This window comes from Pristis pectinata, chromosome 5 (assembly GCF_009764475.1).
Source record: "Pristis pectinata isolate sPriPec2 chromosome 5, sPriPec2.1.pri, whole genome shotgun sequence".
Classification (NCBI taxonomy): Eukaryota; Metazoa; Chordata; class Chondrichthyes; order Rhinopristiformes; family Pristidae; genus Pristis; species Pristis pectinata.
This window is the reverse complement of record NC_067409.1, coordinates 82,494,442-82,520,682: the sequence shown is the minus strand read 5'-3', so window position 1 is coordinate 82,520,682 and position 26,241 is coordinate 82,494,442. Positions and strand designations below refer to the sequence as shown.

Genomic DNA, 26,241 nt, shown 5'->3' with positions numbered 1-26,241 from the left:
AGAGGAAGTATAGAAAAGTACCTCCTGTGCAAAATAATTTGTATTTATCATAAGCCTTCAAAGTACAAAATATCCCAGGATACTTTTGAAAACAGATTAAAAAAAAGTGCCAGCTGAAAGGAGATTAGAAAGGATAATCAAAAAATTGATTGAAGTGATGGCTTTTAAGATAACTTCTCTTTAAAGTCTGAACTACAAGGACGGATCTGGCAGCTTTTAATCCACTACAAATAACCATCGAACTCTTAGTCTTGCAAAGGACACAGTCTAGCCACATCTATTTAATGCTGTGGAGCTGGACTAAAAAGGAAGCAGATCATGAACTATACCAGCCTGCATTACAGAAGGAAAATAATTACACTGGTCAAGTAAACTTCAACTTAACAATTTTATACTAAACTTGCCTATAAATATTAAATGGGATCTAAAATATATTTTTAATATATATTTAGATCCAATTCCACTCTTTAGTTTGAAAAGGTTGTTTTAAATTTACAAATCTTCTGATGTAATTAATAGGTTTTTCCAGGAGAGGGCAGCAAGGAACCTCTGCATTTATACAACCCCCAAAACACTCAGGTTGCAGAGTCCAGTTACAGCAGCAGCAAGAACTTCACTTTTCTGTGCTGTACTTTTAACAACCTGAATAAATCAATAACCCTTTTGGTGACAATTCTTGGATAGCAGAGCCCATCAGAATTTGTGAAACCCACAAACAATGCATTTAAAAACTGTAGCCATGAACCCTGGCTATAAATGTGCTAATCTCTGCACCACCACATAAATCCTGATTTGCATTGAGAACCAAAGTACAAGAGATATATGCTTATCAACTATACTAAGTACATGCTAGAATATTGGTTACCATTCCAATGTACAGGCACTCCTTGCATTACAGCTGTTCTGGTTGCAGAAATTCACCCTTATGGAATTCAGAAATCACTACCAAAAATGCAAGATGTGAAAATTCATTCTCATGGAATTTATGACAAGAAAAAATTAAAACAAAATAACAAAAAGAAACAAAAAATTGTCTTTTTTCCCCCAACTTGCATTTATTGACACATGCACGATGCGTTTTTTTGTGGTAGGTTCATTTTGCTGTCGAACCTCCCTGCCCACCTCCTTCCCCCCACAACCCACAAGACTTTTCCATATTACTTACCTTCAAGATATCTGAAAAAGGCAACAAGTGCAAGTTGTAACCCTAAACTTAAGGTTGGGAGGCAATAAGTGGAGATACAAATGACTGCAGATGCTGGAATCCGATGCAAGGAAGGTGATGTGAGACCAATGATTTGTGAATTCCTTATCAGTCTCTGCCCATCATTTTCAATTTTTTTTGCTCCAGATTACAGCATCTATAGTTGCTTGCATCTCCAAGGGCAGCTGCTGGCCACTTTTCACTTTGCTTTGGAAACTGATGAGGCAGTCTGTTGTGGTCCTCTCTCCATGAACCAGCAGCTGCAGTACCCCTGTTGAGAAAAACATCCCAGATAAACGCAGCTCCACTGATAACATGGGATTCACAAGGAAGGTGGTTTCTGTGTTACAAAAAACATGATACATATAGCTTCATAGGAACACAACACACTTGTTCATATGTACAGGCTGTACACAAGTCAGGTGTTTGTAAGCTGGGGGAGGACCTGTACAAACTATTTAAACATTTTTATACTTACTAATACTTCAGAGCAACATTTGGATCTTTTCCCTTTTATTTCCCCTCAATACATTTCAGCCACCATTTACTACCTTGGCAGCATTACTGCTTGATAATACAATGTAGCAAGACTAAAGGAATCCCACACACCAATACATCTTAAAGTACATAGGGGGCTTGTCAGTATTCATTACGAAGGCCTCTGGATCAAATTTGGAGATTTGTAGCCACTGTTGTTTGGCAGTGTGCCTAGCAATTGGCAGGAAATCTGACAAAAACATTGTAGATAAAGACCAGGCAGAGAGGACAGGGTGTACTTGTTGATTAATTACACTCTGGGTACTGGTTTGACACTACAGCAAGCACAAAATTATACCGGACCAACATTGTTTCAAGTCAAACCGGATGCATCACTCATTCAAATTCCACTAACACCAATATCTAGTAAAGTTACTGATCTTACATTATTAATTCGATGTTATACAAAGTTGTTATCTGAAAGCTTACGCAAACTTTAAGCTAATATGATTTTCAGTTAGTAGCCCATATTAAGCTAAAGTGAAACTACACTATTCCCATAAGACATATATACTACTTGTTCAACTGTGCTACTAGTTGTATCACAGATGATCAAAACTCAACCAGTGTACATTTGGGATCCAAAACAATCATTCATTGCAAATGAAAGGCATATCAAGTGCCAAGGTTTCCTGATCAGATCAAGTCATGATCCAGAACTCGTTCTTAAACTACTGGATTATGAGAAATTAAACACTGTTTCAAGAGCACAACAGGAAACCTAAATTTATATCATTGTAATTAAATAGTTATAACATTTAGAACTCCACACAGGTCTGATTCCATTACAATACCAAGACAATTTAATATTAGTATTTTGCCATTCTTCCAAATTAAACTGCCAATCACTTAATATCACTGAAAATTAAATAATTACTGCCTATTGTAAAAGAAAGCAAAATGAGAAATCAAGCCAAACCAGTATTTCATTACATATCCATGATAGATCAACCAATCACATTTTGCATACCTTAGCTGTGTATTTGAATTGCAGTTATTTAGATTGCAGCCTGGGAACAAAGTATTCTCATCTAGAAGGCAGGCATCATATTGACTTTGCAATAGTAGACAAAACCATCCAAATTTCCTTTGTCCCATTAACAGCTGTGCCTTCAATGCTTTAAGTTGTCCGAGAGGTCTGAGTGAACAGATGTAAAAATAGTGCATTGAATTATTCAAGATTAAATCTTATTCAAAAACTTTAAAGCACCAGACCAGAACTGCTGTGGTTGAGCTGAGATGACCTAGAACGGAAATTTGTGCAATGTATAATTGAACCGAATCTAGATTGAAAAGTCAGTGAGATTACCAGAAATTCCTGCCAATCTCTGTTTGGATACAGTTTCTAAAGTTCTAAACAGTTGCAGCATTCAAGAGTGATTCATTATTCAGTGCTTCTCTGGTTGAGTGCAATACCAGCTCACTTTCAACCCAAGTACCTTCTACCAAATGAATGGGTAACCAAACCACTTGAAACATCCCTCACATCAAATTTAAAAACAGACTGAATAAATGCCCCATGCTATATTGCAATTTTGAATACCAGCATATCAAATGAAATAATGCTGGAATGAGATTTATTGGCATTCTGCATCTGCAGACTGCTTTCTACCCATTTCACCATATGATTTTTCGCATCTTTCACATTACCCATATAAACATCAATCCCTACTTAAGGTTATAATAATTTATCACTTCACTAAAAATGTAATTTCACTTCCACTCCATAGATGCAGCACATTGGACATGGTTATTTACATACTTGAATACAGGCATTCCCACAATTATTTCTCATTAAAAATTTGAGACAAGAATAAATATCATACTTCTTGGGAAGTGGCAAATGACTTGCAGAACTGTCAATTAGGAAGTCATTTAATATCAAATACCAAGGGGAAATGAAAAAACTTTACAAGTTATTTATTACAGTGTACATACTAAAATGTCAACTAAAAGCACATGTTCTTAAATATACAACTTTCCTGGAATGCATTTACATACCAAAGTCAAATTTAATAACCTTGTCCATCACATACAACAGTGATTACATTGCTACAAAAGGTAACATACATGCAATCAACTCAGAACAAAATTTCCCACAAGATTACAAGGACGTGAGATAACAAGGATGGCAGTTCACACAACTGGCATTGTTCATTGCAGCATCACTGGAATTTTTCTCCAGAAAAAAGGGGAATAAAATCTCCCTCCCCTTTGGTGTCAGCAGTTTAAGCAGTCAAGAAATGATTGTGCCTAATCTTCCTCAGACTCCCTCCAGGAACAATCATCAGATTCATCTTCCACAGCTTGTGCAGTCAGCTTGGACTCTGCTTCCTGTTGCGACTCAAACTTCAACTCTTCAGGGCCATGCATTTCCTTGGCTTCCTGTTGCAACTCAGGCTCCAACTCTTCAGAACCGTGCACTTCCTCAGCTTCCTGTTCTGATTCCAGCATGAATTCATCAGCACTCTGTCCAGTTAATTTCTGTATAGAAAAAGTGCAGAAAACATGAGGTTTGATAGTGCTACTCAGGAGGATTTAAACTGGTGCATCACACAGACTAGAACCAAAGCAGTAGGTCAGCAGCTGGAGTGATTGATAAGGTAGAGGTCAAGTCAAGCAAGTCTAATAGGAAAAACAGTAAGGCTAGGATAATTAACACAACAGGAATGGTCTGAAGTGCACTTATTTTAATGCATGGAGTATAACAGGTAAGACTATCTTGGAGGACTCATCCAGTGAGGCTATATGGTTAGAACTCTGGAATAAGTTGCAATCACTGATGGGGTTATAATACAAGCTCAGCCAGCAGGAACAAGAGGACATATGCAGGTTGGTCATGGAATAGATGCAAAAACAAGGTTATAGTAGTGGTGATTTTAACTTCCCCAATATTAACTGGGACTCCCATAGTACCAGGGGCTTGGGTGGGACAGAATTTGTTGGGTGCATTGAGGAAAGTTTCTTGTAGATTGCCCAACTATGAACAGGGCTGTACTAGATCTTTTATTGGGGAATAAGCTTTGCTAGGTGATTGAAATTTCAGTGGGGGAGCATTTTAGGAACAGCTATCTTAAATTTTAAGTTGGTTATGGATAACGATAAGACTGGTTCTCAGGTGAAAGTGCTCACTTGGGGGAAGGCTCATTACAAGTATAGGCAGAAACTGGAGAAAGTGGACTGGGAGCAGCTGCAAGGGCATATCTGCATCCAGCACATGGGCATCTTTTAAAGGCCAGTTGATTACAGTTCAGGACCAGCATGTTCACAAGGATGAAAGATAAAGATTGCAAGGTTCAGGAACCTTAGACAACAGATATTACAAGTTTAATCAAAGGAAGTATATGCTAGGCTGAGGAAGCTGAAATCAAACAAGGCGCTCAAGGAATAAAGGAAGCAGGAAAGTAAAAAGGGGGACATGTCCTTGGCAAGTAGGATTAAAGAGAATCCCAAGGCATGTTATACACATTAGGAGCAAGAGGGTAATTAGGGAAAGGATAGGTCCACTTAAGGACAATTGAAGGAATTTATACATGGAGCAAGAGGAAGCAGGCAAGGTCCTCAATGAGTACTTCACATTAGTATTCACTAAAGATATGGATAATGGTGAAATTAGGGAGCATGTTGATGTTCTAGGGCATGTCAATAAGTGGTGTGGGGCATCTTGGAAAAAAAAATTAAGGTGGGGTGGACAAATTAAGGAGAGAGATGGCTGGGGCCTTGGGACATTCTTGTATCTTCTGCAGTCATTGCCAAGGTGCCAGATGATGGCCAATGCTGTTCCTTTGTCACTGTTGTAAAACAGGGACAAACCAGTAAATTATAGGCCAGTGAGCCTTGCATCAGTGGTAGGGAAATTATTGAAGATTCTTGGGGACAGTATTTACTTGCATTCTTTGACTACAGATAACAGAACCAGTATGATGTGCACAATGGAGAGTTGGATACTGCACAATGAGATTTCAGCAGCACAAATTGCAAATAGATGTTTGAAAATCTCCCCAGAACAGGAAATTACAGAACCATAATACAGTAAAAGCTTCTTTGGCCCAATACATCCAAGCTGACCTGACCATCAAGTATCCATCTATACTAATCCTATTTACCAGCAGTTGGTCATTGCCTTCAAGTGCTCACCTAGATACTTAAATGGTGTGAGAGTACCTGCCCCCACTCAGGCACCCAAATTTCCTTATCTAGGCTATTAATAGTGAACAATAATGACTCACCATCTATCCCATTCAGGAATCTACTCACCTCAATCATATCAGCCATGTACTGTACATGTTCTGCTAACTCCATTAAATCTTGGTTCTCTTTCTGCAACTTCAAAATGTCTTCATCTTTAAGTTCAATTTCTTTGTGTAACTACAAGTACAAAAGACCATATTTCAATCATTTTCAAATTAGTATTTTGACTAGACAAATTACTAGACAAATCTCAATGGTACTTACTCTCTCATTTTCTTGCAAAGCCTGGAAGAGGGCTTTCCTCCGCTCTTCTGCCAGCTCCTTCCAGTACAGAGAACTAGGATTTGCTGCAAATGCCAAATGATTAAGATTTAATTCACTGTGGAAAGTTAAAAGCCAAGATGCTTGGATTTTCAAATGCTGTTACAAAACCAGAACACTTACGCTTAACAAGAAGTTGGTAAGCTTCTTTTGTCATACCATCAGTTCCCAAGTTCTCATTATTGCATTCTGCATCATCTTGAGGGATCTGTGTGCGTGATTTCTTGCAGCTCTTTGGTTGATCATCATTCCAGTACTTTCTTTTAGGAGACTGCTTGTGGGACTGCAAGACAAGTGCAAGTGATCAATACACAAAGGAGCTGAAGGAACTCAGTGGATCAGGCAGCATCTAAAGAGGGAAATGGACCGTCAACATTTTGGGTTAAGACCTTTCATCAGGCAAATGATCAGCTTTATCCTATACTTTTGCTTTAGCACATGTAAAAACCAAAAGGGAATGAAAGCCAATTATACAAATTATTTGCCATCGTGAAAATGCAATAATCCCATAACAATTTGCAATATCTGACCATAAACTTGGTATGAAAGAAAATAAAGTCCACTTTGTTCAAAGCATTTCAATGAAAGTAAAATTAAATACCAAACCTAGATTAACCAAGTAGGGAAAGTTACACACAACTTACCTCATTTATCCTGCCAACAAGTTGATTTGAAGTAGCAACAGGTTGAATTACTTGTAACGTTCGTCTCAGTGACACATTACTTGCAACTCCACTGGTGAAATTCTAGTAGAAACAAAGCTGAATATTTAATTATGGTATTTCCTATACATCAGACAAGTTTGCATGGCTCAAGCAAAGCTTGATGAGGATTATGTTTTGAAAAATTAACTGATTTAAAGTTTCTTTCCCAATCACACCAACATGAATGAATCTCAATGGCAATTACAGACAAATGAGCAGACACCCATTTCCATAAAAGTCCACTTCTAGATAAAGTTAAAGGTATAGATAATTTTCTCAAAAAATGTTCAACACTCAAACTGCAATTATAGAGAACCTCTTGTATGCAAAGCAGCAAACAAGGTTCAAAACTATGAGAGTCCAGCTTTTTTTTTAAAAAAACAGACCCCCCCCAAGAACAGTCCTGGATGAGTGGTAGTTTGTTGGAAAGGAAAACTAGACACAGTCACATTGTTACAAAAGACTTGAAGACGAACCCATTGAAAAACATTTTTAATGCATTTGTCCATGTAACAAAGGCACTAGATTCAACAAAAATATTGGAAGAACCCTGGTCATGCAGCAGCAACTGGTTGACATGTCCACCTGAACTGTGGAGTACTTCCAGTATTCTGTTTGCACTTCAGATCAAGTGGTGGTGGGGATCTGATTTGAATGTTCCGAGCCAGAAACGATTCAATTGGTTGAATGGCCCAAGCCATGAAATAAAAGATTTATCATTTCTAGCATCTGTAGGTTTTTTTTACTCCAGCTATAAACTTGTCAGTGTTATTACAGAACTACCTATTACCATGATGAGACAAAATACTGAAAGTTTAGATTCCAAATTTCAGTAAAATCACAAGGTATCCAAGACAAATGAAAATATTTCAATTTGAACAAGTGACCAGTAATACAACACCCTTACAGGAACAGCAAAGGTTAGGGTAAAGTGGCAAACAGGTAGAAAATGGGAACTTTATTTTCTCCCCCAAATTAAATACATAGCACTAAATACACCACTTGGCCTTGTTCTACACTGTGCTATAAAGATTCACAAGAGCTTCTTCCCACCTAATACCCAGTTCCTTTCCATCTACTTAGTATCAAGCTGACAAATGTCGACTTGAACCTTAACAGGTCATTCATAAAAGCTTTACTGAAAGTCTACTTTTAACAGTCACCACTGAACAATTCCAAAATCAATATTTGCCACTATTAGCTCAACTGTATTCATAAGAGGATATTGTTATACAATATTCAAGACCAAAAAATGGAAGTTTGTTCATTTTACATAAAAACATTAATTACGAGGCCACTACTCAAGCCTGCTCCATCATTTAAGATAATGGTGGATCTGACCAATTTTACTTTGCCTTCCTATCTACTCATGGTAACCTCTTACTTCCTTGCTTACCAGATATTGTCTAGCCCTGCCTTAAAAACTGAGTTTGCTAACACTGTTCCAAAGAGTTATCCCTGCAAGAAAAAAAATCACCCCTTATTTTTGTTTGATTAGTGATCCTAGTTTTAGATTCTTCCACAAGAGAAAACATCCTCTTCACATCTGTCAAACCCACCTCAAGGCTTAAGTGGTATATACAGCAGCCAATTTGCACACAGCAAGACTCCAATAAAAAACATAAGTGAAAATCAGAACAGAGGACCAATGGTCTGTCAACTCTGCCATTCAATCAGATCATGACTGATGGCGTACATCAAGATACTTCCTCCTGGTCCCATATCATCCATTTACCTTAGAATCAAAGTTTGCATTGGAGGCAGACAATTCCAATGTTTCCTGTTTCAGCCATATGCTGATACTGAGCTACCTGGTTGAGACACTGCAGCTAGAGGAAACAACCTCCTGGATCCACCTTGTCAACCTCCTAGAATCATGTATACCTCAAAGATTATATACATCTGAAATTGTAGGCAAATCTTATTGCTAGAGTTATGGCAACCTTGCATTCCAGAATTAAATCTAGTTCACCTACACTGCACTGGCTCCAAGACAATATACTTTAGATGTAGAAATCAAAACAATACATCACATTGTTCTAAAGCCCTGCACATCTCTCATTTTCCTTTTGCATTCCAAACCTCAAAACAAAAGCCAAAATATCTGCCTTCCTAGATTTGTGCACTCAAGCATCTGAATTAGGACTTGGAACTCAACCTAATTCAAGAGTACACCAAGTGAGAGTTGACACCCAAGTGGAGCTATAATTATCAGAAAAAGTAGAATCTGTACTAATAAAAAACGGAGAGGAGTTCAAATCCTACTCTGGCAGATGGGAGCTTTAAGTCAAAAGGCCTACCTCCAGCAGCGGCAATCATCTAAATTCATAGCGAAGAAGCCCACCATATTTACCTAGTCTGGCTCATACAAGCTCACATTTGTGATTAACTACCTTCTGAAAAAGTTACTTGGGTTGTGTTCAAACAGTGATGCTTGCACTCTGCTACATCTACAAAGTTAATCATAGCTATTCATACTTCCTCAACAACTCAAGCTAACCTTGAACGACTAGGAGGAGGAGTGCAATTTAGACATAGAAACACCACTGCTTTTCCTTTATCATTGGGTTAAAATATGAAGGTTTGCTAAAAGTGTAATAGAAGTGTTTATAATTCAGTTATAAGATAGCTCATCCTAATTTTTCCAAGTTCATTTATGGATGGGAAGATTGGCATCACCAGCAATAATCACATTCAATGAGTGAATTATAAACTTGATCCAAGTGAAGGACCTTTGGCAGTTATAACAATACAAATCTTCCAAAGTTGCAAATTTTTAAATACCACAGAAATAAGAACATAGCATACATTGCACCTGTCCCTTTTTAAAGTTATCAATCCACTGAATACAATTTTGATTTTACTTGTCTAGTCCAAACCAAGTTGCACACTTCAGAATACATTAGGCCTTACAGTTGGGGAGGGTACCAAGTCAGTGCCCTGTTCTGGAGCACCACCTCACTGTACCTGACCCTAGTACAAAGCTTTTATTTACTAAAGTTGGAATCAATTCATTTTTTTTTAATAATTGTTTTCTATTTTATGGTGGAAGTTTAATCAAAGGTAGATTAAAGGCATGATTAGGATTGATGTTAGCTGTATTCATGCATTACACTGCAAGCGTGGGAAAATAATTTATATTGTATGTGTATGTGTAGTAATAGAATTCCCACGGTAAAGTTATTTCACTACAGATTATGACTCCCATGGTGTAGGGCACACCTTACCAAGCGTGGGAAAGTGCTACACAATAGGGTGTAGACATCATTAAAGATTAAACCATGCAGCTTAGTTATTTTTCCCAAGGTGAACATATGCCAACAAATGCTGTTTCAGCAGTTAACCCATCACTTATAAAACAGTGCCTGAAGTACAATAACCTTAACACTAAAGCACGTTTTTAATGTACATTATACTAGATTGACTTTTGAAGCAGCTTAAATCCTGACATTTACTGTAGAATCCAAATTACCAATTTAAAGCAAAATACATGGGTATTAATTCACAGGAGCTGAAAAATTTGCCAGTGGGAATATTTTCATTTATTCCCCACAAGCCACCCCATATTGCAAATATATATATATCATACTGTTGCATTGTAGCACTGTTATCATTAATGCCGTACTTACCTTTATGGGTGGTGTAGGGTTATCAGCATCAAATCTGTGTTTCATATTTGTGGTCATTGTTAGACCTAGGGAGGGCAAAAAAAGGAACCCAAGATGAAATTCAATCATATAGCCCATTTAAATAGCAAGGAAAACATCCTAATAGCCCTTGATCCCCATACATTTGGGTAAATTTTACTCCTTTCATTACAATGTATTTTGATTTCAGACCTCATTAGGTCTTTATTAGCAACATTTGTAATGAGATGCTAAATTTTCTTATTTAAGGTTCAGCTCCCAGACCAACCCTTTCTCTATCTCATCACTTGAGCCTAATTTCTCATCTTGAGGAAGTTATGCTAGGTTGGGCTTCAAGAAGACTGCAAGCTTATGGCCATACTTGAGGTAAATGAGTGTTACATTTATAATTGAGATGCTTGCAAAGCATTTCAAAAATGACAGGACTCTTTTAAAGTATAAAAGTGTGTGCACTACAGAATAGAATTCCATACTTTTCATACACTCTGCAATCAATCCCATTATTTATAAATCATATAGCTTCAATCAATCAGGGACTCAAGAGGTGTACGAGGTACAAGTACTTCCAAGTCCAGGGTTATAAAAGGTTAAGTAAATTGAACATTGCAATGGTTGACCACAGTTCTTTTTCTGGAAAAACTGGTTTTACCACAAACAGTTCAAAATTAAGGCAAAACTACTCACTTTGCAATCAGTTTTACACCTTTAAGGCCCCAAAGGATATAGTGCAATGGTTTCTAACACCATCCTCCCAATGCTCAGACCAACATTTCAACTACAGCTGGGCTTATAAAATGGTCAAAAGTTGCCTTGGCCAATCACTAACCAGGTACCAGTGACTGAAAGTTCAGGGACAGATCCATTGTAATTTGACACCAATTACTTAGCTTTTCAGGGAATAACTCAAAAGATGAAATGTCACACTGATCACAGAAATCAAATGATAAAGACATGACAGCATATTGTTTAGATTGAATAGCAGCTTTGTACCCCAACACTACCAGCTGCACTTGATGCACAAATTGACGCATTCAAAACATCCTTCAATTTTGAGTTTTAAAAATACAGAGCAATTCAAGAGTAAGCCAGGAAACTAATGTTTTGCACTGATATGCCAGGATGTGCACAATATAGCCTCAGATGGAAACTTCGTTTGGAGGGAAAGTTTCATTACGAAAGAACAAAGGAACAGCAGCAACAAGCATGCTATACTACAATCAATTGTAAGTAGGGAGAAAACATGATCAAAATGTTAGCAAAGCTTAAAACATGTATCAACTTGACAATTTTAATGCATCAGGGAAGACGTCTACGGAGCCAGCAGTTCTAAAAGTGTCGAATTGAGATGGGCCCGGATTGGGATAGTGAATTATTACGATCCCTTTCACGTATCCCTCAACACAGCTACCTAGTGCTCAAACCCCATCCAATTCGGACGTCTAATTGTATGCCGATTCAATAGGTGATGCGCACAGCATTGGCTACGGCCAAACAATAACAGCGGTAATAAACCGTGTTACATGGACTCAAAGCAAAATCTACGCCGATTGCAACAGCGAGCACAGGTGTGGTGGTCTGTGCAAACCGGAGCTTTGTTTTTTTTTGGTGGGGGGTGGTCTTGGCCAGCGACTCAGGACAAGTGGAAGACAGAGCCCTTGCAATCCGATCCGTCGCAGGGCTCACACACCGGGAGGCCAGCCCTAGCCCACCAACACGACATGGCCGGAATCGGACAGCCGCACCGCGATCAGACGGGACGGGACCCGCCGCGCCACGGGGCCTGGTGAGCGGGACCCGCAACCCTCCCTTGGGGGGGGGGTGTGGTGGTGTGGGGATTGGGTACATCCCGAAACCAAGCCAAAGCGGCTCCCCAAACCCCCGCCTGCTGCCGGCCGGTCACTCACTCTCCCTCCCTTCCCGCCTGCGGCCGCCCAGTCACCGGCCACTCACCCCCCGCCGCGCGTCAGACCGCGAGCCCCGGCTGCCGCGCGCTCCTCCCGGCGGTTCTCCTTGGCGCCTTCGGCTCGAGCTTAAAATATCTCCCGGTCACGTGACGCGCGCGCGGGGAGGGAGGCGGGGCCCAGCGGAGGGCATTGTGGGTGGAGGGCTGTGGCGAGAGATGAAGGACCATTCTCTCCCGAATCCGTCCTTGCTCCCAACAGGAAAACACCGCAAGACACAAGGGTGTGGGCGGCGCGAATATTTGGCTGAGAAGAACATTCAAACGAACGGCGGCGGGGGCGGGGGGAAGAGAGAGAGAGCGCGCCGTGGGTCACGCGACAGTGACGCAGGCGCTCGCGCGGACAATTTAAACCGGGTGATTCCCGGTGGGATGTGCGAGCATGCGCAGTGTGAATGGCCGTGCGAGTTCACTGCTGTTTTGGGCATAAACAGCATGGGAGTTGGGTGGGAGGAATATTCCAGCATTTCTTTTGGAGCCCTCTAATCTCTGTTTCGCTTGTCTGTTTATTATGCTACTTAAATGCATATAATGATATGTGCAAAAACAAAATTGAATTTTCCTGCATGATCGGCTACATTGCTGGTGTTGGTGTAACAGCCATCTGCTATCTTTGCAGCTGATTCTTACCCAGTTCAGGAAAGGGTAAGGACTGTGATCCATAGCGTTTGTCTATTATCTGGATGTATCACGGCTTGGTACGGCAACTGGTCTGCCCAGGACCGCGAGAAGCTGTAGAGAGTTGTGGACACAGCCCAGCGCATTATGGACATCAGTCTCCCCTCCTTGGACTCCGTCTTTACCTCTCGTTGTCTTGGTGTAGCAGCCAGCATGATCAAAAACCCCACCCACCCGGGACATTCTCTCTTCTCTTCCATCGGGTAGACGATACAGGAGCCTGAGGGCATGTACCACCAGACTTAAGGACAGCTTCTTCCCCACTGTGATAAGACTATTGAACGGTTCCCTTATACGATGAGATGGACTCTGACCTCACCATCTACCTTGTTGTGACCTTGCACCTTATTGCACTGCACTTTCTCTGTAGCTGTGACACTTTACTCTGTACTGTTATTGTTTTTACTTGTACTACTTCAATGCACTTTGTATTAACTCAATGTAACTGTACTGTGTAATGAATTGACCTGTGTGATCGGTTTGTAAGACAAGCTTTTCACTGTACTTCGGTACAAGTGACAATAATAAACCAATACCAATATTACAGAGATAATCTTCAGTGACTGAGCTGGTGGCAAGTTTATTTGGCATAGAGATTGAACAGGGTTGGGGTCAGAATGAGGACAATCCATTCTTTGTTTATTCCAAGAACCAGTTTTCTCATTCAGGGTCACCTGGAAATATCTGCCTTTGAGAAGTGTTTCAATTACATCAATAAACTATTGGAGAAGGACTCTTGATACTTGTTTTTATGTTTATATTTTTCTTGTGAATGTTGTGTACCTGATGCTATGTGTCTGTGATGCTATTGCAAGTAAGTTTTTCTTTGTACCTGTGCATGCATGTATTTGTACGTATGACAATAAACTCCACTTTGACTGCTGTAGTGGTCAAGAAACATGGCGATTGTTTTAAGTTTATTTTTGGTAAATACGATCTGTGTAAGTACTTGGTCTTGTGCTTTAACCATCTTAGAGCCTACTTACTGTTCAAGACGTCCTCCATCTGATGTTATTCATTGGAGAATGAGATGAACTTGTAACTTCAAATGTACATATAATAGTGATATTGGATGGTAGCCTGATACCTGCTTTGGATTTTCATGAGGAAGCAGATAACTTTTCTCATGTGCCAGATTGTTGGCAGTCTTCTTCATGGGTGAACCTTGCAAAGAACTGAACAAGTCAAGTATGAGGAAGTGGACCAAGATGTTTCAGAAATTCAGGAAAGATACTATTGTAGTCAGTGATGGTACTAGACTTGATGTTACGTGTGAAAGGGTCAAGATGAGCTTTGCCTTTGAAAGACTTTCTACTCTCAGGATTTCACTCTTTCCTTTTTCTAGGGTGCTTCTTATGAAGCAGTTAGATTGCTAATTGGTCAGCATTCACAGAAAAGCAACTTGATGTCATTGGACACTGAGCAGCTCCAAGGTGACAAAGTAAAGTCCAGCATTTCCAGCTTCAGTGGATAAAGTCCAGGACTTCGTTCTGTCTTCTCATCTGGCAGAGTGAGAACAGGAAAGAGATTATTTCAGATGGTCAGCCATGGCCAGGTCACCAGTTGACTTGTACTGCTTGAGCAGAGAGGCACCATCCTTTTCAAGGCAGGGCTATGTACAGGGCAGTAATCATGGGCTGCTCCTTCAGGATGTGATGGGTGGTATCCTTACAATGGTCTATTCCTCTGCCTTGCCTCATTCTTCTCAATTGGCTTTAGGGAGGTTTAACTAGTTCTGTGTGGATATGATGATTGGTAACTGAAATCCAGTATGGATCAGTGAGGGTTTATGCTGCCTCTGTAGGATGCTGTGCAAGAATTGGTGCAATGCTGGCTATGGGTTCCTTCTGTTGAGGTAACCCTGTTGTGTTTGGGTGAATAGCTGTGAGTCCATCTGGAGAACTGTCATGGACAAGGTCTTGCTCATTTTCTGAGGACCAGTCTACAAGTTGTATCCTATCAGTATTAGCCACTCTGTAGTCCCATTCTGTATGATTTGCTGTAGGTAGCTGGGTTCAGTGAAAACAGAGCAATGTTTCAACCCCAATTAACACTAAGACTGTCACTTGCACCACTGTTAATGACTTGGCAATACTTGCAGGATGACGGATAGGCTGTGATTTCAGTACTGACTGGAGCACTTGTGGCATGGATGTGCAGTATGAGAATATTGGGTTGAAGTAATTTATCTTGTATCAGTTATATTCGCTAGAGGAAATGTGAGTTTCTTGTATACAGATAACATTCATAGCGTGCTGATGAGCAAAAGGTTGATTTGGTGGTGTTTAGCTGCTGATAGGCCCTCAACATTGAGTTTAGAGATGTGAAGTATGGGCTTGATGCAATGGGAGCTGTGGGATTGCATTCTGTATGAGGCAATAGTTGTTTGATTCTTCAAGTACATATGTGAAGGAATTTGGTGTGCTTGGAGGACCATTATCATCTTCTGGATGGCACTGATGTGAGGCATGAGAAAAGCACAGACTTAACAGCCACACAGCAATGGAGTAGCTAGGTTGATCATGTCAGGTAAAATGGAAAGATACAGAAGATCAATGAACAAGCTGAATGGATGGATTCAACAGCCACTGGCATATCTTTGGCAGCTTCAGGAGGCAATTTGCAATAAGTCATCGTGAAGACAATTAGGTGTTATCCAGGTTCAATATCAAATTAAAGGCATCAGACTGATTGTCCTCTGCCCTACCGTGGACCTTCCCTTTTGTACTTCTGCTCCCACCTTTTATAGGTATGCTTTGCACTTGTTTGAAACCTATCACATTTCTAACCTTTTTCTGTTCTTCTAAAAAGACGTTGATCTGAAACATTAAATCTATTCTTCTCTCCTGAACTGATCTACTGCCTTCTGGCTTCGAGTGTGGATTATATTATTTGTAATTTAACTAAACTTGTACCTTCAGTTGAATTCTGCTGTAAATGTTTTGTAAAGCAATGTTAACTTCCTCTATTATAAAATTAAAAGGAAATTTTGCATTGGAACTTTTTTTTAAAAAAGGACTTCTGTGGATTTTCAAGTCTGAGGTCTAGTATAGTTCATGTACTTAAAATGAAATTCCTAAGTAATTATATCTATGACTGATCAGTAAATCAGGGAGGGATTCTTTTACTGCATATTTATTTAAACATCCAAAATTAAGTTAAACATCTCTTTATAATTCTGCATGTTGCCATCATGAAGTGGAATAACTATATTTTCCTCTCATAAATTTACTAGAGGCTTTCGTAACAACTTTTTCATAACGAGACACGTTTCCAATAAAATACTTATTCTCAAAAAAAGAGATTGGGAACATTTACAGCAGAATCTGCCTCAAAAAGTTAAACGGACATTTACACTTGGGAGGGGAGGGGAGGGTCATAGGGAACAGACCACGTGATGTGTGGTGACGTACACAAACATGTTTACATAGTTTGAAACTAAGCTAAGATTTGAAAAAAGAAAAATAATATAGAGATGTTTAAAGACCTTGAAATGTTCAATTAGATGCAACGTACGGGTTTTAAAAAAATGCTTCTTTATTGGGGGGGTGAGTGGGTTGTGACGTCAGAGCAGCCATCTTGCGCTGGTGTGGAGGCGGCGGCGGGCTTGCTTGCTGTCGTCTGGCGGGAGGGCAAGGAGTTGAGCGGCGGCCCGGGCCGACAGGCAGAGGCAGAGGCCAGAGTTAGCGGGGGCAGCCTGGAGGCGTCGCAGCCGACATTGTGCGAGGGGCAGTGAGAGAGAGCGAGAGAGCAGGCGGGCGGGCTGCAGCACCCGAGCCAAAGGCGGCTGCTTTGTGCGGTTTTCTCACGCCAGGAGCCCGCTTTAAGACTATGGGCGACCGGGAGCGCAGAGAGCGCGGCTCGCTCACACTGACGGGTTTGACCGGGTTCGTGGTCTCTTCTTGACATGGGCGGGGAGTGACAGTGAGCGTTGGTTTGCAATATATATATATATATTCAATATAAACAGCTTAGGGAAGGAGTTAAGGGTAGAAAACCAAAACAATCAAAAGGGGACGCAGCAGAAACTCCCAACAGTTGACCCTGTGAGCGGATCGAAAGAAGCAAACATGATAAACAAGTGATTTAATCTTTTTTTGTTTTCTTTGTGTAGGGCGATGTCAGGAAACCGGGTAAAGGTTTGCCACCATGGTGTTGATTGAACCCGAGTCTTTGATAAAGTCAGAAATGCCCTTTGCTTGGTATTTTGTTTGTTTCTGCCCATGTGCCAATGAGCCGCGCCATGTAGTTGATGTGCCAGTGCAATCCTCTTTCTCTTGTATTGTCTGTCCTTAAAGCAAAAACTAAAAAGGAAAAAAAAATACAATCACCTACTCCAATATGTTTGAAGACAACTGTGTCAGAGGCTGCAGGTAGACTTTTCAGGCTGTTTTTTGTGTAAAAAGGCAAAAACCTGGCTTGTATGTAAACATGGGATCTGGCTGCATCATTTCTGTGTCATCCTTGGGCACACATGAATTACAGTTAGGTGTTTAATTTGTTGGTTAGATCCATTGGTATCCATCATTGTAATCTAGTTTTAGTTCAACGGGTTAAAATTTAGCTCTAATTTGGATTGCTTTGGTTTGTAGGTTTTGTTAATGTGAATTAAAAAGTGAGTTTAATTCCCTGCACTCTGATGTGACCATAGGGGCTCTGATGTGATATATAGGGGCTGCTATCATGACTGGACTCTGGCCAACATTTATCCTAAGTTTTTGCACAACACAGTTTTAGAGTTTCTGGACTAGTAGTTGTGGTAGTTATTTTTTAAGTTAGTGCTACCAGACATGTTCTGTTGTGCTGTTTTCTTTTGAGAGAAATTGCCCATGTTAGATTCTGTCAGTTTTTCGTAAACTAAATAGAGGGTTGACACACACCTAAACAAAATGGGTGACCCACACTCTCGGAAGAACCAGACTTTAAATCGACTGCGTGCTCAACTTAGAAAGAAGAAAGAATCTCTGGCAGATCAGTTTGATTTCAAGATGTACATTGCCTTTGTATTCAAAGATAAGGTAAGATTTTATTTTATCTTTCTTGACGCATTTGTCAAAGGTGAAATGTAGAATGCTTTATTCACCAGGTGTGGAATTGTTACATGTGGAACGAGAAGATGGTTTATAGTGTATTTACAGGGCAGTTGCTGGATAGCTGTAGTTGAAGTTCAGTGAAGCAGCACCACATTAACATTGGCTGAAGCTGTACCTGTTCTACAGCGGAGTGACCAGAAGTGGAGCAAGGCTTTTGACAAGGTCCCACTTGGCAGGTAGGTCAAATGGGATTGATGGCAAATTGGATCCATAATTGGCTTGGTGAAAAACAAAGGTAATGGTTGATGGTATTCTTGTGCCTGTGGAATACCACAGGTCCTTTGCTTTTTGTAATTTATGTATTAATCACTTGGGCTTCTATGTAGCAGGCATGATAAAGTTGCAGACAGTAGAAAAACTGGCAGTGGTTGACGGCAAGGAGGAAAGCAGGAAGATATAGTTGGTCTGGTTAGCTGGATAGAAAAGTGGCAAATAGAATTTAATCTAGAGGAATGTGAGAAAATGTGTTTGTGAAACTGCAACAAGGGAATGCACATATGGGATGACACTCAGGTGTGGAGAAACAGTGATCTTGGGATGCATGTCCGCAGACTATAGCTGGGGTTACAAAGGCAGATGGGATGCCTTCCTTTAGGCACAGAACATCTAGCAGTGATACTAGAACAATATTTAGTATTGTGTACAGTTCTGGTCACAACAATGATGGAAAATGTGTTTACACTGGAGAGATCAATAAGATTTGAAAAGATGTTGCCAGGACTGGAAAATTGTTGCTAATAGGATAGATAATAAGATTGGATAGGTTCGGGTTATTTTCTCTACAACTGTAGAGGCTAAGGGGAGACTAAGAGGTATGTAAAATTGAGGGCTTTGGATGGAGTGAATTGGAAGTACCTATATCCCTTACTGAAGAGAAAACCAGGTGGCACAAATTTAAACCTAGAATAATCGTGGATGAGTATTGTTGGAACTGCATTTATCTGGCAGGTGGAGAGTATTCCATCACATCACCGACTTGTGCCTTGCAGATGGTGGAAAGACCTTGGTGAGTCATTCGCTGCAGGATACCCAGCATGGACATAAAAAGAGCCAACAGGCCTCCTGTGTTTTGATTTTATGCTGTTCTGATGTGAGCAGACTTCTGGAAAGCTGATTACTCCGTAAAGTCTCTTTCTAATAAACTTAAGCGTTATACAGAATTTCTTTAGCACTTTAGAAACCAAGCTTAAGATAACACACAAGGTAGTGGACAATTAACCCTTCCATAGATTCTTACTCTGCTTCCCTCAAAAATTAGATTTGCACTGTCATTTTGAAGAGGATATGAAGCTTTAGTTGCTTTATATTTACAGTGTGGGGTAAAGTGTCAACTTGTCCACAGAAAACATGTTTATCAATTGAATGAGCTTCATTTGTGATCCTGAAAATGACTACCATGACTAATCCCACCTTTTTGATCAACGTTGCGCTCACTTCTGCTAGCTATCAATGCCCCAGAATTGTTGCTGTGTCATTTATCAATATCTTATTTTCAGAATCATTTACCAAATCAACAGTTGGGATCTGTGGTTGACAATGTTTTCATGGAGATCTGCTCAAGGAAAGAATGTACTGATGGGATTGGACTCCTGCAGGCAGCTTCTGATTAGGCGTCTGCTCCCTTGAAGCTATGATCTAAATATTGAGTCGAAGGTCACATCAGAGTTTTTAATAGCCATCAGTAGGTAGTTAAAGGGAAATTAAGCAATATGGGAATGGAATTGGCACTTAGTAATAGTACTGCTATCCATGTGAAAGATACCCTAACATGGACTAGTTAAGTTAGGATGCTCATTCCATTCCTCCTTGAACACAACATTTGATTAATTTGTTACTTTTTCATTACATTAATCCTGTTTGACTGTCTCCTGATAATGAAATTTGGTTGTTTTTGAAGGTGGTTTGTTTACATTCATGCTTATTTGCATTATAGTTTTAATATAGCTTATTTAAACTTGTGTGAAAACTATTTCTGTTTAACGACGATTTAACAATTTTGTTTCTTAGGTGTTCCTTTTCTCAATTTGAATTTTTAGAAAAAACTAATTTTTTGTTTTAATTTATTTTTTCTTTCTACACTTCAGAATTGTTTTTCCTACATTTCAGAAGTTTCACTTCGGAAATTACCATTTTGTACATGATTGGAACAGCTTGTATAGTCCCTGTTCTCATTAGCCTTAGAAATGAAGAGCTTGCATCCTAAATGTGAATTTCATTCCTTTCCAAATAGAGCCAATTGTTTGGGTGTTGTTGAATCAAAATATTATAAATCTTGTCGGAGAAATTCAACTTCGTAGTAATAATTTAATAGAAGTAAAATAGCATAGATAAAAAATGCTGTATGTCAAGAATTATGATTCTGATATTCTGATTTTAAGAAGAAAAAGTCGGCACTATTCGAAGTGGCTGAAGTGGTACCAGTTATGACCAATAACTATGAAGAAAATATCCTCAAAGGTGTACGGGAGTCCAGTTACTCCCTGGATAGTTCCATTGAGCTGCTGCAGAAGGATGTAGTGCAGCTTCACGCACCCCGCTACCAATCCATGCGCAGGGTAAGTACTTCAGTAGAATCTTAAAAGGTTAAGGTTTGTTTGTTCTTGGATTGACTCATAGTCATAGAATATCTCACAGCATGCTGTAAATTGATGCAAAAGTAAGAAACCTGAAAATCAAAATGTTTAACTAATAAACAGCAACTTCCTTTATCTTAAGAGGGAAAAAGTTTGTATTTTGGGCATAGATGACCTGTATTCACAATGGCCAACAGCCAAAACAACCATTGATAGTCTTAAATCAAAAACACCAAATGCTGGAAATATAAAATTTGGAAATACTCAAAGGTCAGGCAGCATCTGGGGAAAAAGAAAAAGTTAAAGTTTCAGGTCAAAGACCCTTTGTCAGATGCCTTAATGCCTATGCACTTTTAATAATTTATTGGTTTAACTGTAAAGTTGATCTTGATATGCTGTGGTTTTTGCATCATACTAATATGGAATCATCTTGTTTAAGGCTGATAGTTTTTCTAGTGATTGGTTTTATTGAAGTTACTGATCAGCATCATGTAAATTTTTAATTTCGAGATTTCAATAGTTTCTTGCAGTCCAATTTTAACTGAAGAACTGATTATTTGCCTTGGAACTTGTGGAGTTTTTAAGCTGGAATTTCTAATGTGATAATAAAAATTCTCTTGGACTTCTGTTTGATAACAATTCATAGATTTAAAATATTGGGCACAACTTCTTAAGGATTAATTAGGAGATTTTCATTTACACACACAAGAATGAGGAACATAAAATTAGAGCCAATGTTGTTGGGTTAAAAACAGTTGCTCCTTTCAGAGTTATCATGGCACGAGAGGCTAAATGACCACCTTCGGTGGTGTAACTTTCTTGCTGAAAACTGAAGGTTTTAGATTGAGCTTTGACAGGCCAGATTTCATGAATGCATAAGTGTTTCCCAAAACTGCTTTGTTAAAATATTATCTTTGAAATTTCAATAGCAGCAGTTTCTCATTTGTTAAATCAATTCATGCTTAAATGTTATATAAAATATTTGTATTAGATTCTCTTGTACATCTCATTTCAGATGGTTGTAAATGTTGCTTTACTGATTAGCTTTTAAAGCTGTTCAGATATCCCTATTAATTGTGGGAAGACAATACTGATTCCCAGAAAAGTTGGTTCCATGGATGAAGATCCTATGCAACAAAGGAAACCTGGCTATGGTAGACATGATAATCTGGCACAATCAATTTATTTTCATGAAAGCAAATCTTATTTTTGTGGATTAAACCTTCAACTGCTCATGAATATTGATTTTTTTTTCTCTATGCCACATTAGACTGGCATTGAAAGACAAGATGCTTTCAGCTGTTTAGACCAAAGGATAGTGGTGGACCCTGGAAGTGGTTGTTGGAAATGCATATGCTTTTGACTTCTAGTCTTCCTTGTACTATAACACCTTGTAACTCTTGACTCACAACTGAAGTTAGCAGACTTAACAAGATCAGAATCTTTGAAATGTCCTTGTGGTTCCTGATATGAAATCCATTGAATGTCTCTATTGAAATTTCTCTCATTCACCTTTTTTTTTAGGATGTAATTGGCTGTACACAGGAGATGGACTTTATCCTTTGGCCACGGAATGATATAGAGAAGATGGTCTGTCTCCTGTTCTCCAAGTGGAAGGGTACAGATGGTGAGCCTTTCAGGCCTGTTCAGGTACTGTTGCTCATTAGTACATAAACATGGGCAAAACTCATTCTGTATACTTACCATAATTGATTTGCAGTTTGCCAAGCATACTGACAGTTTCTACCTTTCTGTGTTGGTTTGATGATTTGCATGGATCTTGGGTTTTGTTCAAACGTGATGTATTTTTAATTTTTGGATTGACATTGTAATGAATTCTTAGTATATGGGTATCACTCAAGTGTCACTCAATTATCAACTACATAATGACAAATCTTGATGGGCTTTGTTCTTGACTTTGCCTTTATGGATGTCTTATTTTTCTTGTTTTTTTTCCTCTAGCGATCTTGATACCTTGCAGGGTTCATATTTGTAGGTGCAAATCACCAAACCAACACAGGTAGAAGCTGCCAACAAGCTTGGCAAACTGCAAATCAGATCATTTGTGATAAGTATACTGGTGTATACTGCACAGCAATAAAAGGTTATTTATACATAAAGGTTGATAAATTAGAAGCACATTATTTGCCTATGGTACTTCAGAACTAAACCTAGCCCTTCGGTTGTCTAATCCACAAACACTTATAGTGAGGATGTTGGATGGGGACTGACAGCAGGGGTCCTGTCAAATCCGAGCAAAAATACTAAGATCTATTATAAAACTTCTGCATCTAGTAAACTTAAAAGGAATAAAACTGCAGATCTTCCTGATCTGGGCAGATATTTACTGAGTTCTTGCTGAACATGTAATTAAGCAACAAATCTTGTTTTCTAATATTTGAAAGTACTTGCTGTTTATGCAGGCCAAGTTTGAGTTTCATCATGGCGATTATGAGAAACAGTTTCTGCACTTACTTAGCCGGAAGGATAAGGCAGGACTCATCGTAAACAACCCTACCCAGTCCATCTTTCTGTTCATTAATCGTCAGCACTTGCAGGTGAATATAACTGCGAGCCTTTATTTTTTCCTAATCGTATCTGGTCCCATCTTCTGTTTGGTTGAGAAAATGTGAAAATTGCCATTGATTTTAATGCTATTGATATTCACATGATTCTTTTTGCCTTTCTTGCTGCTAATTTCATATTGCTTTGAATTCTTGAAATAATACTTTGTGGACTGTGCACTATTGTATACAATGACTGCCATACTTGTGCTTTGGTGAACGAGTCAATGTCTTGCAGCTTGGCATCTGTGCATAAGTGTCATCTGTGTACTGAGGCCCTTGTGATACTGTTTCTGAAGTCCGGTTGCTCTAGGTTGAAGGGTTTTTCATTACTTCTGAAGATCAGCTACACCCCATGGGAGGTTAGGCATAAGATTGTGGCATAAAAGATTGAGAAAAATGTCAGAGCAGTGATGAAACTCTGTCAGGAGTATTCCAAAGATTTAAAGTGCAACATCTCCTCAGTTTGTGGAAACAAATTGGTGTGAAGGATGCCTCAAGTGGTGGGAAGAACTAATTATACTGGAAGGAATTTTAAACCAAATTCTTCACTGCATGAATTCACTGTAATGTAGATACTGTATATCTAGCAATTACAAAGCAAATTTCAAAATCAAATAGGAATTGCCATAAACAGTGCTATTGCATTAATTCAAATAGGTTGGACCTACTTTTGTTTTTAAATTTAATTTAAGGTTTGTGGCCTGCATGCTATTTACAAACCCTGAGGAAAGACTGAGGGCTTGCAATATTTTTGAATGTATGAGTGTTCTGTATGTTTGAGTAGAGACAAACCAAATATCATAGATCAACAGTTTTGTGAGCTATGTTTAAAGAGTAGGCATAGTTTGATTTGGATAAAACAGGCTTGGTTGTAACTAATTTAAATTTCTCTTCCCTCCCTTTACCTTTCCGTTTTTTTGTCCTCCATGGATAGAGCTTTAGTTTCTGATCACACTGGTACAGTAAAGCTTGGGATTTGCAGGCCACAGGTGGTACAGTATTCTTCACCCTCAGGCCTTGCTCTTGCTATCCAGAGCAGTAAAGAAAGCTACTTTTCATGTCTCTAATAGATTTGCATGATAACTTGTCCCATTTGAAAAATTTGACATATTAATAACTTAAATTCCATCACTGGAAGGTCAAAATCACAAACTTTAGATGTCTCCTTATGTATGGCTATTTAAAAAAGACCTTGCCATACCAAATTTGAGTAAGCATGGTATATGTGACATTGAAAATACGCCACCTTTGAAGACGTGCATTAATGCATTGACTTCTGAAATCTCATTTTTAAAGTACTTCCAAGTTTTGCTTTTTATTTATTGCGCAGCTACATTACAGCTTATGATTTATTTTGTATGATGGTGAACAACGAAGGTGTCATTTTATTTTGCAGACTCCAAAAACCAAGGCCATAATTTTCAAGTTATGCAGTGTCTGTCTTTACCTGCCACAGGATCAGCTCACCCACTGGGGAGTTGGAACCATTGAGGACCACCTCCGTCCCTACATGCCAGATTAGGGGCATCGGCCAGCAATATAGGGAAAACCAAAAGAGTCAACAACAGTGAACTTGTATTTCATCTTTATTCCTGAGTTTAAGATGATTATCCACTCGTGAAAAGAACAGTCTGTTACAAAGCATACTCCACATGAAATTTTCTTTCTAGTCATGCATAGCTCAGAACTTTACTTTTTTTTAAATTACTGCCTGCACATTCACCAATAGGCTACTTAGATCTGCATTGTCAGCTCCACATGGAAAACAAAGGTGAAATTTGAAGATTGTTGTGCACTGCGTACATACCTGAAAAGTACATGATTAATCTGATTTGTGCTGGTTATGTAACCTGATGCTCTGCATTGTTTTAAGATGTAATCTTGGGTGAGTTCTGCATTTGATAAAGATTTCATCAATTAAAGGATTCAACTTGGATGTATTGTACGAATGAAGGGCTTTAAACCTCAATAACACATGGTCCTGACATGCATAGCTATTGGGCACATACTGTTCATAAGAGGATGGCAAGCAACTGAAAGAAGTAGCAGGGGGAGAAATATAAATGTACCCATTTTGGTATCTGTGTAATGTAGGCTGTCATAACCATATGGTCTACATTTGAGTTTGCTGGCATGTTCTTTTTGGATCTCATTCCCTAAGTTGCTATATAAATGTACAAAGGAGTTTTTCTTCTATTCTTTGGGGAGATTTTAGCAGGTTAATAATGGGTAGACTCAGCAAATAACTGGAGTCTAAAGTAGCGAAACAGCTACAAGATTGTCACTGAAGTTCAATGTTACTGGAATTTTAAAAAGCCTTCCTGTAGCTGAAGTAGCTTATTTACCTAGAAGGGGAGATTGGGACTAAAAACAAATGAAGGTAGAAAGTTTTTGACGGTGTAAAAATATGCTGGTTGCTGATACAACTGTGTAAAGATAATAAAATAATGAAGAAATACCATACTTGCATTCAAGAAAATGCACCTAAAATTGCTTCTTTAAAAAATCTTCTGGAGTGTTTCAATTGGGTTATTAAGGGCATTACTTGTAAGACTTGATTTTGAACTTGTGCAATTAATGCGAGGCAGGCTGCCGAAAAGAATCAGAGGGGGAGAAAAGCATTTCTCTGGAGCTGTAAGAATTTTGAGCTTTCTGGGGTTATTTATGCATGCCTGCCACTTCAGTTAAGAACAGTGCTAATCAGTAGCAAATTTGTATTCACCTTCTGTTGAAATTGGGAAAATGAAAATAAATCTTTACTCCATA

At 39.1% G+C, this 26,241-nt stretch overlaps 2 protein-coding genes and 1 long non-coding RNA gene across 4 annotated transcripts; 2 read left to right on the top strand and 1 right to left on the bottom strand.

Annotated features, from left to right (window-relative positions):
* Positions 1 to 3,598: 3,598 nt before the first annotated feature.
* gmnn (geminin DNA replication inhibitor) lies at positions 3,599 to 12,657 on the bottom strand. The gene is made up of 7 exons (XM_052016295.1): positions 12,555 to 12,657; positions 10,587 to 10,651; positions 6,898 to 6,999; positions 6,377 to 6,536; positions 6,197 to 6,279; positions 5,999 to 6,109; positions 3,599 to 4,225 (listed from the first exon to the last, which is right to left on the bottom strand). Exons 2-7 carry the CDS (start codon positions 10,641 to 10,643, stop codon positions 3,995 to 3,997), a joined length of 744 nt encoding a protein of 247 aa, XP_051872255.1. The 5' UTR covers positions 10,644 to 10,651; positions 12,555 to 12,657; the 3' UTR covers positions 3,599 to 3,994.
* LOC127570601 (uncharacterized) lies at positions 12,226 to 14,144 on the top strand. The gene is made up of 2 exons (XR_007956372.1): positions 12,226 to 12,387; positions 13,184 to 14,144. It is a non-coding gene; the product is annotated as an uncharacterized LOC127570601 (long non-coding RNA).
* A 2,665-nt stretch (positions 14,145 to 16,809) lies between these two features.
* c5h6orf62 (chromosome 5 C6orf62 homolog) lies at positions 16,810 to 26,241 on the top strand. 2 transcript variants are annotated; one of them, XM_052016297.1, is made up of 6 exons: positions 16,810 to 17,129; positions 17,357 to 18,260; positions 20,714 to 20,890; positions 22,433 to 22,558; positions 23,332 to 23,466; positions 24,872 to 26,241. In XM_052016297.1, exons 2-6 carry the CDS (start codon positions 18,132 to 18,134, stop codon positions 24,995 to 24,997), a joined length of 693 nt encoding a protein of 230 aa, XP_051872257.1. In that variant the 5' UTR covers positions 16,810 to 17,129; positions 17,357 to 18,131; the 3' UTR covers positions 24,998 to 26,241. The 2 variants fall into 2 exon arrangements, with proteins under 2 accessions (XP_051872257.1, XP_051872256.1); XM_052016296.1 differs by having other exon boundaries at positions 16,822 to 18,260.

What these genes read in the sequence shown, in the direction of transcription:
- gmnn (XM_052016295.1), bottom strand. Translation starts at nt 10,643, where the DNA reads ATGACCACAAATATGAAACACAGATTTGATGCTGATAACCCTACACCA. An exon ending in TTGTTGGCAGGATAAATGAG is followed by an intron (nt 6,537 to 6,897) that starts GTAAGTTGTGTG and finishes CTTGTCTTGCAG; the next exon opens with TCCCACAAGCAGTCTCCTAA. An exon ending in TTACCAACTTCTTGTTAAGC is followed by an intron (nt 6,280 to 6,376) that starts GTAAGTGTTCTG and finishes TGGCATTTGCAG; the next exon opens with CAAATCCTAGTTCTCTGTAC.
- c5h6orf62 (XM_052016297.1), top strand. Translation starts at nt 18,132, where the DNA reads ATGGGTGACCCACACTCTCGGAAGAACCAGACTTTAAATCGACTGCGT. An exon ending in CCTTTGTATTCAAAGATAAG is followed by an intron (nt 18,261 to 20,713) that starts GTAAGATTTTAT and finishes TCTGATTTTAAG; the next exon opens with AAGAAAAAGTCGGCACTATT. An exon ending in TTAATCGTCAGCACTTGCAG is followed by an intron (nt 23,467 to 24,871) that starts GTGAATATAACT and finishes TTTATTTTGCAG; the next exon opens with ACTCCAAAAACCAAGGCCAT.